The sequence below is a fragment of the Quercus suber genome, unplaced genomic scaffold, assembly GCF_002906115.3.
Source record: "Quercus suber isolate HL8 unplaced genomic scaffold, Cork oak 2.0 scaffold_228, whole genome shotgun sequence".
NCBI lineage: Eukaryota > Viridiplantae > Streptophyta > Magnoliopsida > Fagales > Fagaceae > Quercus > Quercus suber.
In genome coordinates this window covers 735,321-751,668 of record NW_027069686.1, presented here as the reverse complement: position 1 = coordinate 751,668, position 16,348 = coordinate 735,321, and the positions used below count along the sequence as shown (strand labels likewise).

Genomic DNA, 16,348 nt, shown 5'->3' with positions numbered 1-16,348 from the left:
GGAGAAGAATTCTATTTAAAATGTCTAAGCCTCCCTACACTATTTATAAGTTTAAGATTTGGTTGTGTATCGTGCAATCAGTTCTCATGATGAATCAAGAAAGAAAAAATGGATTTGATACAATGGGATCATCGAATTTACAGTTCTTCTAATCTGATCTTGTATACCATGATACAAGTGTTCCGTTAGATTCTTTTTTATCTTATTTGATCTTGTATTTTTATATTTTTTTGTGTTTTTAGAGGAGAGAAACATAAAAGTGGAAACAATTACATATTTAATTTTGGGGTAAATTACAAAGTTGGTCCTTATCCTTTACATCATATTTCAATTTGGTCCTTAATTTTTTAATTTGGTCAATTTAGTTCCTAACCTTTTCAGTGTCGTGTTAATTTAGTCATTGCCGTTATCTTTTAGATAGAAAAAACTGATGTGTCAAACGGAACAATAAAATATTATTTTTCATGCCACATTAGTTGCCAACTATACTGCCACATCAGATTAAAAAACAACCACATCAACAGCCATGTGTCCTTATTTATTTATTTAAAAACAAAACCAAAATACTGGCTTTTCTCCCCCAAATCTAAAACCTTTCCCCCCCAATCTCTTTGGCCGATGCACCTTCGTCCTCTCCTAACCGTTGGCTTCCTCTGCTCCCTATTCTTAATAAAATAATGTCCTATTCTTAATAATAAAACCATAGTGAGAGCACTAACGGTAATGAAGCAAAAAAAAAAAAAAAAAAAAAAAAAAACAAAACAAAACAAAAATAGAATATGGATCTACGTCATATGAAGGTTCTAACCCAAATCTGCAATGGAAATAAAAAGATACAAACTGATACAAACTTTTTCTTAAAAAAAGAAAAAAAGAAAAGAAAAGAAAAGATCCAATCTTTAGTTGGTATTGAGAGAGAATAGTCTGCCAGCACACCCATTGTGTGATTTTCTGGCTGGTTTTTCCTCTTCAACTGTAGCTCTAAACAGTTACCCTAATTGTAATTTGTAAAAATTTGTCATATCCACCTCCAAAAACTTTATCACAAACACATGCAGCAACTACTTGATTGTCTAAGCCTACTGTCTAGATTCATGGAGCAGGACCCCAATCTTCGTCAAACAAGCAAGGCTGTTACAACTTACAACCATTAATATTCATGGCGCAAGATTCCCAAGTGATACCAATTAGACAGATGCTATTATTCAAACCTCTGATTTCTTTTTATTTATATAAATTAAGGATGCGTGGCTATTGATCAGGCAACTCAATTGGAAAAAATAATAATATTTTAATATCACCGTTAGTGACGTCAGTATTTTTCATCCATTATCTAACAACAGGGACTATTTTGACACAATAGCAAAAACTTAGAGACTAAACTGGCACATTTGAAACATTAGGGACCAAATTTTTTTTTTTTTTTTTTTGTGTTTTTGGAGGATAGAGACCTAATAGTGTAATAAAATTACCTATTTAATTTTGTTTTTAACAGAGGTGGGTTACGAAAATCTAACTGAGTTAATCTCAGGTGGATAAAGTATCAAATTTCAAATTACAGGTATGCAACTTAAATTTTGGTCAAAGTACAGGTGGGTAAGTTGTAATTTGCCCTTAATAAAATAAAGGAAAATGTTTGGCTCCAACTACCAACAAGAAGATGACATGTGTGTTGGTATGTGCATAACAGCATAAGAATAAATGTTATCTTTCTATTTGTGGTTGGGGCAAACTTTTATCCTAAAATAAATACTTTATTGTAGCAATCTTGACTAAACTAATTTCTAAAGAGGCTAAGTATGAGGAGGTTAAAGAAAGTATGATATTTTTCACAATTTATTGCAGAGATTTTTTTTTTTTTTTTTTTTGAGATGTTATTGTAGAGATTAGGTAGATCTTTTCTGATTGAAAAATAATCCACTTTTGAGTTTTGACCCCAATTACGGCTAATTACCAATTTTAAACAATTTCCACAGTTAAGTCCGGTTAATTGATTAGCCAATAGATTAATTGCATGGATATGCACCACAAAATAGCAAATCCAACAAACTCACACACCCAATTGTGTATGTTGAGGTTCGTTTCAATTTCGGTCTAATTCGACACTATAAAGTTCTTTATCCACTGTACATTTGTTAGAAATCTAGCTAAACCAGCAACTAAACCAGTGGATTTAAAGAAGATATGCAGAAGATGACTTGTGCGACGTGTAGCTTAGGCTCATTGATGTTTTCTACTTCAATTCGTATAAGTGTAATATTTTATACATGTGCAGATCACGTGATTCTTTAAGTCCTTGATACACATTAGCGAAAAAACAAAACACACAAAAATAGTCCTACTGTCAGTCTCTAATTGGAAGTTAGTGGTTTATTATTTCCGTTAATACTGTATTTAACGGTAAGGAAGGTTGTTAGATTCGTTTTTCTGTCTTTGCTTAGTCTCTTTTGCTCTGTTTCAAGTGTATATAGAGCACCTTGATGTATTTTATTCCGGCTAATCAATAAAATTACTCAGCAAGTTTCTTGCACAATAGCTCTTTTAACTACAATTTTTGGTCTTCTCTAATGACAATGACATCTTGCAGACAAGAATTGTTACTTCAGTTATTGACAATTGGCTTGCAAACAAAGCGCAAACTATAACTAAAATTTTTCCATCTACCCTTTTATATGCCTCAGTTGGAATATAAATGACTAAAACAAAAAGATCACTATTAATCTCTTTTTTACTACATTTGAATTATTTATGCATATACCAAAATAGCCAATCAAAAATGTACAATCACAATGCCCTTAAATCTGTGTTTCCAGCAGCACATTATTAATACTTGTACGTAATTAAAGATCTGGTCAGCAGCATAAATTTGACAAAATATAGTGTCCCATAAAATTCATATTCTTTCATGTTCTTTCTTGTCCTAGTCAGAGTCAGACTGTGGATGGCTCTAAGAAAGTGCACTTCAGCTTGATAACACCCGAGAGACCATGTGCATAGTTGGTCTAGATTCTGGATTCGCTCGCAAGCATTCAATTGCCAGCTTTATGATAAGTATCAGTTGATTCTCAGCCTGCAGCATGGGAGGTGGAATGCGTAGGTCAAACAAATCTTTCAACAAAATATTCTCCTCCATGGATGAAGCTGATAGAATGGAGGTGATTTCACCAGGATGCCTTCCTTTGATCACTTCAATAGCCAAAACTCCAAAGCTAAACACATCGCATTTCTCAGTTATCTTCATGGTATAAGCAAGCTCTACAAAAAAAGCAGAATATTATGCCAATGTATTGATATAATCTATGTTCTATAATGATTGAAGAAATAAGTATATTACCTGGTGCAACATATCCATATGTGCCGGCAAATGAAGTCCAATTGGATGAGTCTCGATTAAGAAGCTTAGCTGTGCCAAAGTCTGAAACATGAGCCTCGTAATCTGAATCCAGCAAAACATTTTTGCTTGATATGTCCCTGTGAACAATTGGTGGTGAGCAATCATGGTGCATGTAAGATAGAGCATGAGCCAAACCTTTGATGATATTCATCCTCTTATTCCAGTCCAACTCCTTTGCTCCTCCATCGCTGCTCAAAATTGTGGCCAAGCTACCCCTTTCAAAGTACTCATAAATCAAAATTGAGTGTTGTGATTGTGAACAAAAGCCATGCAATTTTAGGATGTTTCGGTGGTGTATTTCTGTTAATGCCCTTATCTCATTGAAGAACTCTTTTTGTTGTACAATCTCACCATCACACAAGGATTGGAGTTTCTTTACTGCCACTGTGTTTCCTGATGTTAGAGTTGCTTTATACACGGTTCCATGTTTTCCCTTCCCAGTACAAAACATATCATCAAAACCCTGTGTTGCTTCAATGATTTCCTTGTACATTGCTTTTCCATCAAAAGTTGATATCGAAAACACTTTTTCATTGTGTGTGTTAGTCGTTTGATCTATATGAGGGTCCTTCCTATTTCTTTGCAAAATAAGGAAAACTCCAAGAAACATCAATGCAAGTGACAGTGTTCCAAAAAGAGGGAAAATGATTAACAAAAAGATTTTGGATCCTGTCTTTGAAACTGGTCTTCCTACCACACAGGGTTGCAATCCTGTAACATTTCCACACAACCTTTTATTTCCTCGTAGTGCTTCTATGCAAGCATCTTGAAATGCCTTGGTATTGGGAAGAGGGCCCTCCAACTCATTATAGGATATGTCCACATATGAAAAACCATGCATCTCTTCGAAAGCAATTGGAATAAAACCAGAGAGGTTATTGTGGGAGAAATTCAACATCTCCAAGCTTTGAAGCTTGCCAATTTGTGAAGGTATCTTTCCTTCGAGTGAGTTATGACTCAAATCTAGCTGGGACAAATGAGCTAAATTACAAATTTCAACTGGAATATCATGGCAAAACTTGTTGTTGCTCATATTCAAATAGTTTAGTTTCAAAAAGTTCCCAACAATTCTAGGGATCGAGTTGTCAAATCTATTACTGGATAGATCCAGATACTCAAGATTTGTCAATGATCCAAGCTCTGGAGATATATCACCAGAAAGTTGGTTTCCATTCAACTTCAATGTCACCAAAGAAGTCAACTTCCCAAAGTCCTTTGGTAGTTTCCCAACCAACCGATTATAAGAAAGATCAAGTACATGGAGTTGAGTGAAGTTTCCAATTTCAGGTGGTATGCCACCGCCAATACCATTCCCAGCAATCCGCAGGGTGCCTAGCTGCGGGCACCTACTCCAACTGTGAGAGATTTCACCATAAAATCTATTGTAACTTAGATCCATGTATTGCAGGTTTCTATAAATACCAAAATCTTCAGATAAATTCCCAAAGAGTTGGTTTTGTTCAAGGCGGACTCTAATTAAACTCATGCAAGTCTTCAAGGTTTTTGGTATTGGACCTATGAGATGGTTGTCATATGCAGAAAAGTTTTGGAGAGATCCACTTTGGCATAAGTTTTGAGGCAAAAAACCAGTAAAGTGGTTTGTATTCAACTGCAGCGTAGTCAACTTTGTGAGATTTCCTATCTCTTGAGGAATAGGACCAGAAAATTGGTTTTCACGAAGATATAGAAATTCTAAGGAACTTAAATTACCCAAGGAAATTGGAACAATGCCACTTATTTGATTGTTGCTGAGATCAAGAGTAGTTATGGACTTTAAGTTTCCTAATTCTTTAGGAACGACGCCAGAAAGTTGATTGTTGTTCAATTGTAAGACAGTTAGGAAGCTGAGAACTCCTAAAGACATGGGAATTGAGCCTGAAAAATTATTTTTCTGAAGGCCTAAAAGTTGGAGATACTTCAAATTTCCAATTTCTGGGGGGATGGAGCCGTTGAGGTGATTTTTAAACACTTGCAACAATGTTAGCATTTCAAGGTTTCCAATACTATAAGGAATGGGACCTGTTAAATTATTGTTACTTATATCAAGTTCAAGTAAATTGCTAAGGTTTCCAATTTCTGGTGGAATGGAGGCAGAGAGTAGATTATTATAAAGGGTCAAATAAGCCAAGTTGCTTAAATCACCCAAAGATGCTGGAATGGTGTACGGTTTTAGACCCTTTAGAACAACCAGATTGGTTAGCCTAGATTAATTAGCCAAGTTGTTACTTAGTCAAATTATGCAATTCTAGGTTAAAGCAATCAAATAATCATATCAAAATAATAAAGCAGCGGAATAATAAAAGACACAATGATATGATCACCCAGGAAACCACACGGTAAAAACCTGGGGAGGATTTGACCTAGCTATCCTCAAGGTAAACCTGAATCCACTATGCGAAAGAATCGAAGTTCATATAGAAGGACTACAAGCTCCCTACTTGACTTCCTAATGCTACCCACCAGTAGAACTTACTGACACGATCACGTGCAAGCTCCGAATCCACGGACTCCTTCTTTCTTGGACTCTTCAATCAAGTACAAGCACTCCCGCTTGTTTATCTTTAAGCTTCAATGGTAGCAACCAAGTTGATCATCAAGATGTTGATACTATCTCTAGCTTGAAAACCCTAAGTTTTGTGTAAAGGAAAGCTCCTCTAGATCTCACAAGAGATTTACACAAAACAGCAATGTATGAGCAACAATTCAACTGGAGTCACTCTAAAAACGTGGCTAGGGTTTTACCTTATATACCTAGGGTAAAAACATAAAACCCTAAACGTTTAATGAGTTAGGGCTGAGTTGGAAATTCTGCAGAAAACGCAATTTGGTCGATTTTCAATCGATCGAATCTATTCTTCGATTGATCGAGTCAAACCGAAATGCCCCAATGCATCTGCAGTCTCTCGATTCCAACTTTACAATAATTAAACAACTTTGAGCACACTATAACAAGACTAAAAATATTGTTTTGATCATGGTTTGCCAATATTACACATTAGAGTTCTAAACACATAAATTCCTAAACCTTTAGAACCTAACAAACTCCCCCTTTGGCAATCCGTGACAAAACCCTAATTAAAAGCTCAAAGTTTTACAAGTAAAAAGCCCTTTACAAAGAAATGCTCATAAACTTCAAATTCAACCCTAACTACTATCCATTTGTTGCAAATGTAGACAGCAGCTTAGTTGAATCAACCTGTATATTCCTGAAATACTCAACAAACGCATAAACGCATGTGTGACAGAAAAGAGTAAAACAACAGGTATAACATTCTTGTAAGATTCACACAACACAAAATAAAGACATATATGAATGAACAACTCATAAATATAAATCAATAAGCAGTGAATCACAAAGCAACAAGAATCAATGAAAAACAACATGTATATCAATCAAAGTTACTCCCCCTAACATGAATATCCCCAAAAAAATGATATACATAGTGAAGCACCTAAATACAATCTAAAAACTCCACAAGCTCCTCTCAAAAAGTAACAAAAAAAAATCTCCCCCTAACAAAAAAACTCCACTCCCCCTTTTTGTGACGGAATGCCAAAGGGCAATCATAGGTCGCCATCAAAAGGAGGTGGTGATGGTGAATGAAGTCGCGCTAAGTTGGCTCGAAGAGCACGAATCTCATCTAGTAAGTCCACCAAAATTTGACCATAAGCCCCCTGAACGGTCACGACAGTCTCCAGAGTATGACGAACATCAAAGTCGGTCGAAGGAGGTGGAGGAACATCAGCAGCAGCAGCATCATCACCAACTGGATCAGGAACATCCTTACCAGCAAGACCTGTAGAAGAAGAAGGAGGAGGTGCGCTACTAGACGGCTCAGACCTAGGGTGTTTAGAACCAGCTCAAAGATGAGCGGCCCTCTGTCTAAGAAAAGACGCACCTATGGGAGCTATCACATGAACGGGCTCAGAGGAAGGGAAGTCACTAAGGTCAAGATAGAGCAAAATCCTATGAATAAAAATAGGATGTACAAGGGCATGAGAAGTAGATGAACTCCTATAAATATCGTTCAAAGAACGAAGAAAGAGATGGAGAAAACTAATAGGAGCATCAGTAACCAGAGCGTACAAAAATACACACCTCTCAAGAGGAATGGTGTGAACATGAGAAATAGGCCAGATGGAATGACACGTTAACCTAAAGAACAGATAGTGCAACCTGGAGAGCTCAGCAGAAGTGATCCTAGGATCAGAACCCCACTGGACAGAAGTCCCAGTGATGTAAGACAAAACGTCGCTCAGCTCGGGAGACTCGTCATATGGATAGATAGGATTCCTAACCAACGGTACCCCTAGAGCATCAGCCACTACCTGAGGAGTAATGGTGTACTCTATGCCTCATATCCAACTCTTTACTAAAGTGTTGGAATCATAGATGCGGATAGAGATGTTTGAAAAGAACTCTCTAATCAAGGCAGAATGTGGAGGAGGATCAGAAATGTCCAACAAGGGTAACCAGCCCCGACGCTCAAAGTTTGCCCTAATGGCAGGATCAAGTTCATCTAACAGAACAGAACGCTCAGCCCAAATCTTTCTCTTAAGGTTAAGTTTCTCAAAAAGCTCTTGGTTTTTCTCACTCGGAAACCTCTTATGGTCAAAGGAAGGAGGGGATGGAGAAGAAGAGGGAATAGTCCTATGGGCTCTAGTCTTCCTAGGCATGATGCTAAGGAAAGGACAAAGACACAAAGAAAAAACCAAAAGAACACAAGAAAACAAAACCAAGGACAGACTGCAAGTTAGCACAAAAAAAAACAATAGAATGAAAATGTATATGATGCATGAACAGATACAATGCCATGATGCATGTACTAATGCAGTAAGCAATTAAGTTCAATTAAGATTAAATTGAAAAAATTGGCTTGAGCAGGGAATTTCTAATCAAAAACCCCAAAAATTAAAAACCACTTGTTGAAATTTTTAAACAAATTGATGAATTGAGCATTACAAAACTCAGCACATAGATTATAATGCTTAATTTCATTAATACAACAAGCCAATTTCATCAAATTCTACCCAATTTAACAAAAGCCCCAAATCGGATCAAGAATAAACCCTAGAATTTTTCAAATTTTCAACAAACTCAAAATTGATCAAATTAATAGGTAAGAATCATGTTTATGATGTGTCCCCACAAAAACCCAATGATCAATTGCACAAAATAGAGCTTGAATCAATCAGAAAATCCCAATATGCAAAGTCCGAAAATCTCCCTTAAATGCATGGATTTATGCATGAAAACATGAAAATAAAATCAAAAGGAAGGGCAAAAGAGTCTTACCGGCTCGAGGAAAGAGAAACTTTGCAAAAACTTCGGAAAGTCAGATCTGATCTTTTTAAAAAGCTTCTCCACGATTTTCGATCGATCGAAAATTACATTCGATCGATCGAATGAACCAGTCATTTTGAAACAAACTAGAGCACTTTTTCGATTGATCGAAAAACAGATTGGATCGATCGAGATGGGCAGAGGCTCACTAAATTTTGAGAAAAAATCCAGTTTTGAGAAACACAAACCTAATTTTGAAAAACAACTCCTCAAAGCATTAAACAATGAAAGCAAAATGCATGAGTATGAGATGGAATGCTTTTTCCAAAACCCAAATTTTGTCAAAAACAAGTTTCAATCATTCTCCTATTGAATTTTCTCAAGCAACACAAATGTTGTACACAAATCTCAAGATATTTTCAAACTTGGTTGGTCAGACCAAAAACACACACACTAGCATGTACAGTGTTTAACAAGGAGTAACTTGTGTAGTGTGTGATACTAGCAAAAAGTTGAGATACATGTGAGGTGATATGTGAATAGCAATCAAACACAAAGTCTACACAATTCATCACATAGAATTTAAAAGAGACTATCACCTAAAGAGTTACATCCTATAACTCCCACATCTCCTAGAACAAAAGCTTGCAATCATGTAAGTTTCTTGCATTTTTGCCTCTTATTTGTATGAAATGGCATTCAGCCTAATAGTACACACCAGTTTGAATTAAGTGAATTGGCATCAAGCCTAATAGTGCACACTAGTTTGAATTAAGTGAATTGGCATCAAGCCTAATAGTACACACCAGTTTTAATTTAATTTAAGGCTACACCTTATGTTCTTTTTGTGCATGTGCTATATTTTCTCGAGCACACAATCTTATGATATGCACTAAGGTGTTCATGATTGGCTAGTAAATAGTGGTGAGATGGTTATTTATGCCTTTCTCAAAAGAATCAAGTCCGACAGTCAAATAACAATGACTTCATGATTAAGACAAAGTGATTAAGAACCATACACATCTTTCTCACACAACATGCACTACAAAGTTTCAACTAGTCAAGTGCAATGAATAAGTTCATCAAAGTTAAACAAGGTACACAAGACACGACATATGTAAAAAGATAGACCAACCTTGTTTTTCAAAAAATCAAGAAAAATAGTGTCAAACATAATTTTTGCTTTCTCCTTTTCTCCTTCTTTTTTTTTTTTTTTTTAATTTTTTTTTATTTAAGAGAAAACAAATAAATCCTAGAATGAAATGCATGAATGTAATGCAATGCAAATCCTAGAAACAAAACACAAAAACCAAAGAACTATGGTCACAAAGGAATGAGCAATGAAGCACAAGGACCATGAAAGCCAAAAGAGACTAAGGACACCAAAGAACACCAATCACTTGACGAAGTATTTCAAACTTACTTCCATCAATCAGTTTGGTAAAGATGTCTGCATTTTGACAATCAGTAGGGATATACTCAAGAACAACAATTTTCTTTTCAACCAAATCCCTAATGAAGTGATATCTAAGTTCAATGTGTTTGGTCTTAGAATGCTGAACAGGATCTTAGATATATCTATAGACTGGAATTATCACAATAGACAACCATGGTGTCTTGAGGATTCCATAATCACTCAACAACTTTTTCATCCAAAGGAGCTGAGAACAACAACTCCCAGCAGCAATATATTCTGCCTCAACAGTGGATAAAGAAACAGAATTTTGCTTTTTACTCATCCAAGCCACAAGATTGCCCAACATAAAAACACCCCCCAGTGGTGCTTTTTCTGTATCAGCATTCCCAGCCCAATCGAGTCAGAAAACCCAGCAAGAGACAAATTAGACTCCTTACTATAAAAAAGTCCATAATCACAAGTTCCACTCACATATTTTATAATTCTCTTAACAGCATTAAATGAGAAACCTTAGGGTTTGACTGAAATCTAGAGCAAACACCAACACTAAAAGATATATCAGGCCTACTAGCAGTCAAATATAACAGACATCCAATCATGCTTCTATACAAAGTAATATCAACAGACTCACCTGATGGATCAATTGTTAATTTTGCATTAGCAGCCATTGGTGTTCTAGCATGAGCAGCCTTGTTCAAGCCAAATCTCTTGACTAAATTTCTTGCATATTTAGCTTGATTGATGTAAATTCCTAACTCTGTTTGCTTCACTGCAATCCCAAAAAATAAGTCAATTCACCAACCATGCTCATTTCAAACATTGCCTTCATTTCATCTGCAAAAGAATGAGCAAGAGAATCATTAGTAGCACCAAAAAAATGTCATTAACATAAATTTGAGCTAACAAAAAACCAGTCTTATCCTTCTTATGAAGAGAGTTGTATCTGCAGATCCCCTTTTGAATCCATGCTCAGTGAGATATGCAGTCAATCTGTCATACCAAGCCCTAGGAGCTTGCTTCAAACCATAGAGAGCTCTCTTCAATTTGTAGACATCATTAGGTCTGTGAGGATCAACAAAGTCTTTAGGTTGCTCAACATAGACTTCTTCTTGTAGCATTCCATTCAAGAAAGCACTCTTGACATCCATCTGATATAGCTTGAAGTTTAGATGACTTGCTATGGCTAACAATATCCGGATGGACTCTAACCTAGCCACTGGTGCAAAGGTCTCATCAAAATCAACTCCCTCCACTTGTGTGTACCCTTGTGCAACAAGTCTTGATTTATTTCTGATCACAGTGCCATGTTCATCTGACTTGTTCCTAAAGATTCATTTAGTTCCCATCACATTTACATTTTTCGGTCTAGGAACTAGTTCCCACACATCATTCCGAACGAATTGATGAAGTTCTTCATGCATGGAATTTACCTAATTAGCATCCTGAAGTGCTTCATCTACCTTCTTCGGTTCAAATTGGGATAGATAACATGAGTGCGTGATCACATTCAAGGCTTTTGATCTCAACCTCATGTTATCATTCAGACTGCCCAATATATTTGTGGAAGGATGATTCAATCTCACTCTAGAGGATGGACGTTTGACAAGAGATGTTGTGATTTCTTTCTGTTCAGATGGAGGACTGAGCTCACTTTGTATCTGTCAAGTGTCACGAACTGGAGTGGATGGTTCTGAACTTGATGGTACTAAGACTGTATCATTCAACACCAACATCTCTTCCTCACTATGTTTCCCAACATACTCAGTCGGAAAAGAATCATTAACTTCTAGGGACTTATCTTGAGCAGGAACAATGCTTTCTGAAGATGCTTCTGAACATACTTCATCATTTATCACAACATTTGAAGATTCCATGACTGTTTTGGTTCTCAGATTGTACACTCTATAAGCTCTACTGGTGGAAGAGTATCCTAGAAAGTATCCTTTGTCACTCTTTGCATCAAATTTTTCTAGGTTCTCTCTATCACGCAGAATGTAATAGTCACTGCCAAATATCCTGAAATATTTGACCACAGGTTTCTTCCCTCTCTAGAGTTCATAGGGAGTTTTCTTGGAGTCAGGTCTAAAATACACTCGGTTGAGTGTATGGCAAGCAGTGTTAACCGCTTCTCCCCAGAAGGATTTTGGCAAATTTTTGTTGTGTAGGATGACTCGAGCCATCTCCTGTACAACCCGGTTTTTCCTTTCCACAATCCCATTCTGTTGAGGTGTCTTGGGTGATAAGAACTCTTGGTGAGTGCCTTGATCATTGCAGAAAGTAGCCAGCTTGGTATTCTCAAATTCTCTTCCATGATCACTTTTGATTCTGACTATCATAGTATCTTTCTCAACCTGCAATTTCTTGCATAGATGTATCATCTTCTCAGGAGCCTCAGCTTTATCCTTCAAAAGCACAACCTAAGTATATCTAGTGAAGTCATCCACAATAACTAGAATATACTTCTTTCCACCCAAACTTTGAACTCTGGTAGGACCCATGAGATCAATGTGTAATAACTCTAAAGGTCTTGAAGTTTGAACGCTAGTCATAGAGGGATGCTTGGATTTTACTTGTTTACCTATCTGACATGGTCCACAAATGCACTTATCAATCTTCTCAAATTTAGGTAAACCGATAACTGCCTCACACTTGAAAATCTTTTCTAATTGCTTATGACTGGCATGCCCCAACCGTTGATGCCACAAATCAACTTGATCAATCTTTGCACTAAAGCACTTGTTGTTTACACTTGGTGTTATGCCATAACAGTTGTTAGCTGTCCGTACACCAACACACATACAGTCACCTCCTCCATCAAGTATCTCACATTCATACTTGGTGAAAAGAACATTCAGTCCATTGTCGCAAATCTGACTTATGCTGAGTAAATTGGCCTTCAATCCATCAACATACCAAACATCTTCAAACACTGGCAATCCTGGAATGTCCACAGTACCAATGCCTCTGATTACAGATTTACTTCCATCTCCAAAAGTGACTGTCCCAATCTTTCCTTCGAAGAGTGTTTTGAATAAACCTTTATTTCTTGTCATGTGCATGGAACAACCACTATCCAAATACCAAAGACAAGAATCACGTGCCTTTAAGGTGGTTAAAGCAGTATAACATACATAATTCTTATCACATGTGATTGTGCCAAGATACTTAAAGAAAGATTTACCAATAACAACAAAAGGCAAAGACAGCAAGTAGACAAGTTGACAATTAAGCAAAAAGATTTTCCAAGAATCCATGACAACAGGGCTCAAGAATCAGCTCAGAGATCAAGAAATCTCAAACAAAAGAGCTACCTGCTCTGATACCACTTGTACGGTTTTAGACCCCTTAGAACAACCAGATTGGTTAGCTTAGATTAATTAGCCAAGTTGTTACTTAGTCAAATTATGCAATTTTAGGTTAAAACAATCAAATAATCATATCAAAATAATAAAGCAGCGGAATAATAAAAGACACAATGATATGATCACCCAGGAAACCACACGGTAAAAACCTGGGAAGGATTTGACCTAGCTATCCTCAAGGTAAACCTGAATCCACTATGCAAAAGAATCGAAGTTCATACAAAAGGACTACAAGCTCCCCGCTTGACTTCCTAATGCTACCCACCAATAGAACTTATTGACACGACCACGTGCAAGCTTCGAATCCACAGACTCCTTCTTTCTTGGACTCTTCAATCAAGTACAAGCACCCCCGCTTGTTTATCTTTAAGCTTCAATGGTAGCAACCAAGTTGATCATCAAGATGTTGATACTATCTCTAACTTGAAAACCCTAAGCTTTGTGTAAAAGAAAGCTCATCTAGATCTCACAAGAGATTTACACAAAAACAGCAATGTATGAGCAACAATTCAACTGGAGCCACTCTAAAAACGTGGCTAGGGTTTTACCTTATATACCTAGGGTAAAAAAATAAAACCCTAAACATTTGATGAGTTAGGGCTGAGTTGGAAATTCTGCAGAAAACGCAATCTGGTCGATTTTCGATCGATCGAATATATTCTTCGATCGATCGAGTCAGATCGAAATGCCCCAATGCATTTGCAGTCTCTCGATTCCAACTTTACAATAATTAAACAACTTTGAGCACACTATAACAAGACTAAACATATTGTTTTGATCATGGTTTGCAAATATTACACATTAGAGTTCTAAATACATAAATTCCTAAACTTTTAGAACCTAACAAATGGAATTCAAATGCACATTATCATTGACATACAAGTGAATCAGGTTGCTCAAATTACCTAAAGAAGCAGGAATGGAGCCACGAAGATTGTTGGCAAACAAAGAAAGGGCATTGAGAGACTTTAACTGGCCTATTTCTGGAGGAATCGAGCTATTTAATTGATTTTCAGCTAGGGACAGGATCTCAAGATTGATCAGTAGGCCAATCTGCGGAGGGATTGCCCCCGAAAAGTTATTAAAGGATAGATCAAGATATTTGAGTTTGGAGAGGTGACTAATTTTAGGAGGGATTGTACCAAATAGCTCATTCATGCTGTGATCAAGGCATGCAAGACTAGGGAGAGATGAGAATGGAAAATCATGAAGCGTACCTTTCAAGCCAGAGTTCGTCAAGTTTAATGTAGTAATACTTCCTGCTTGGGTGCAAGAAATACTGAACCAACAGCATGGGCTTGAGCTTGAGCTTGTATTTTGATAGCTTAAAGAATTGGTTGCATTATTAGGAAGGAGAGTCCATGAAGGCAGGGGTGACTGTGTCTCATTTTGAAGACTAGCTTTCCAATTGAGTAGAGCAGCCATCTCTGCCTCTTCATTCACAGAAAGAGATGCAACATCGAATGAGGAATGTAAGATGGCCAATGCGACCAGAGAAAAGAGGGAAAACACCTTTTTCAAGTTAGTCAATGCCATGGCTCTTTGTTTTACAAGTTGCAAACTGGTTCAGAATTCTATTTAAAATGTCTAAGCTCCCCCGCACTATTTACAGGTCCAATCAGTTTTGAAGATGGTGGGTAAGAGAGAGGATTTGATACAAATTTCACATGGCAAGTACCATTACACGGAAATTATCTTTACCAATTCGTTTAAAGCAGGTCAAAAAGCTATTCAAAATGATAAATAAAAAAAACTTATATAAAAAAAAGTCATATATAGCTTATTTTGTTAAAAATTGAAAACTGAAAATACTGTAACAAAATAATTTTTAAATGTACGAATAATGTCATGGGACTTATTTTTAATATTTTTTTAAAATAGAGTGATTGTGGGTCTCGTGAACAGTGCGTGAATAGTGCATGAACAATGCGTGAACAGTGCATGAACAATGCACTTTGTCTCCTAAAAGCTAAAACGCATGAATCCAAAAAGAAAAAAAGAAATAGAAAAAGGAAAAGAAAATGCGTTTATTTCGTTTTACTGTAGTGTGGATCTCAGCGTTAATAAAACACAAACGCTGAACGTGAGGAGAAAATGCAAATCCAAACGCTCCCTTAGTGTGAAAAGAAAAAAAAAAGTCATAAAGTTACCAAAAGAACTCGGAAAAACTAGTCTATGAATTTGGATTTGTACTTCTTCACACTGAGTGAGCATTTTGGATTTGCGTTTTCTCCTCACATTTGGTGTTTGTATTTTATTAATGCTGGGACCCACGCTATAGTAAAATGAAATAAATGCGTTTTCCTTTTCTTTTCTTTTTTTGATGCACGCATTTCAACTTTTAGGAGACAAAGTGTACTGTTCACGCACTTTTTACGGGACCCACAACTATTTTATTTAGAAAAAAAATTAAAAATGGGTCCCACAATACTATTCACACATTTAAAAATTATTTTACTATAGTGTTTTCAGTTTTCAGCAAAATAAGCTGTATCCAAACAGATCCTAAAAGTCAAAAAGTTATTCCTTTAATAAAAGAAAAAAGAAAAAAGAAAAAAGAAAAACAACTTGTCAAAAAGTCAATGAGAAACATGGTTTAAAAATAAACTGCTAAGAGGGTGTTTGGTACATGCACTTAAAAATATGTGTTTTGTTATTTGAAAACATGTATAGAAATACGTGTAAGTGAAAACATGTATGAAAATATGTATAATATTATTTAAAAACTGAAAATGTGTTTTTGAGTAGGTGTACGAAACACCTCCTAAAAGAGGAGAAAAGAAAGACAGTGGTATTGTTTGGTGATGGCTTATCTCTCATGACAAATTTCTATGTATTTTTGGGTTTCATTTGTATGTAACAATTTTCTAGATTCGCTATTTGTAGAAATC

The 16,348-nt window shown here is 36.2% G+C and overlaps 1 protein-coding gene across 2 annotated transcripts; it reads right to left on the bottom strand.

The window, feature by feature from the left end:
• Positions 1–2,693: 2,693 nt before the first annotated feature.
• LOC111983711 (MDIS1-interacting receptor like kinase 2-like) lies at positions 2,694–15,076 on the bottom strand. Of its 2 annotated transcripts, XM_065780226.1 has the most exons (3): positions 14,675–15,076; positions 3,335–4,749; positions 2,694–3,255 (listed from the first exon to the last, which is right to left on the bottom strand). In XM_065780226.1, exons 1-3 carry the CDS (start codon positions 14,749–14,751, stop codon positions 2,963–2,965), a joined length of 1,785 nt encoding a protein of 594 aa, XP_065636298.1. In that variant the 5' UTR covers positions 14,752–15,076; the 3' UTR covers positions 2,694–2,962. The 2 variants fall into 2 exon arrangements, with proteins under 2 accessions (XP_065636298.1, XP_065636297.1); XM_065780225.1 differs by lacking the exon at positions 14,675–15,076 and having other exon boundaries at positions 3,335–5,546.
• Positions 15,077–16,348: the final 1,272 nt, after the last annotated feature.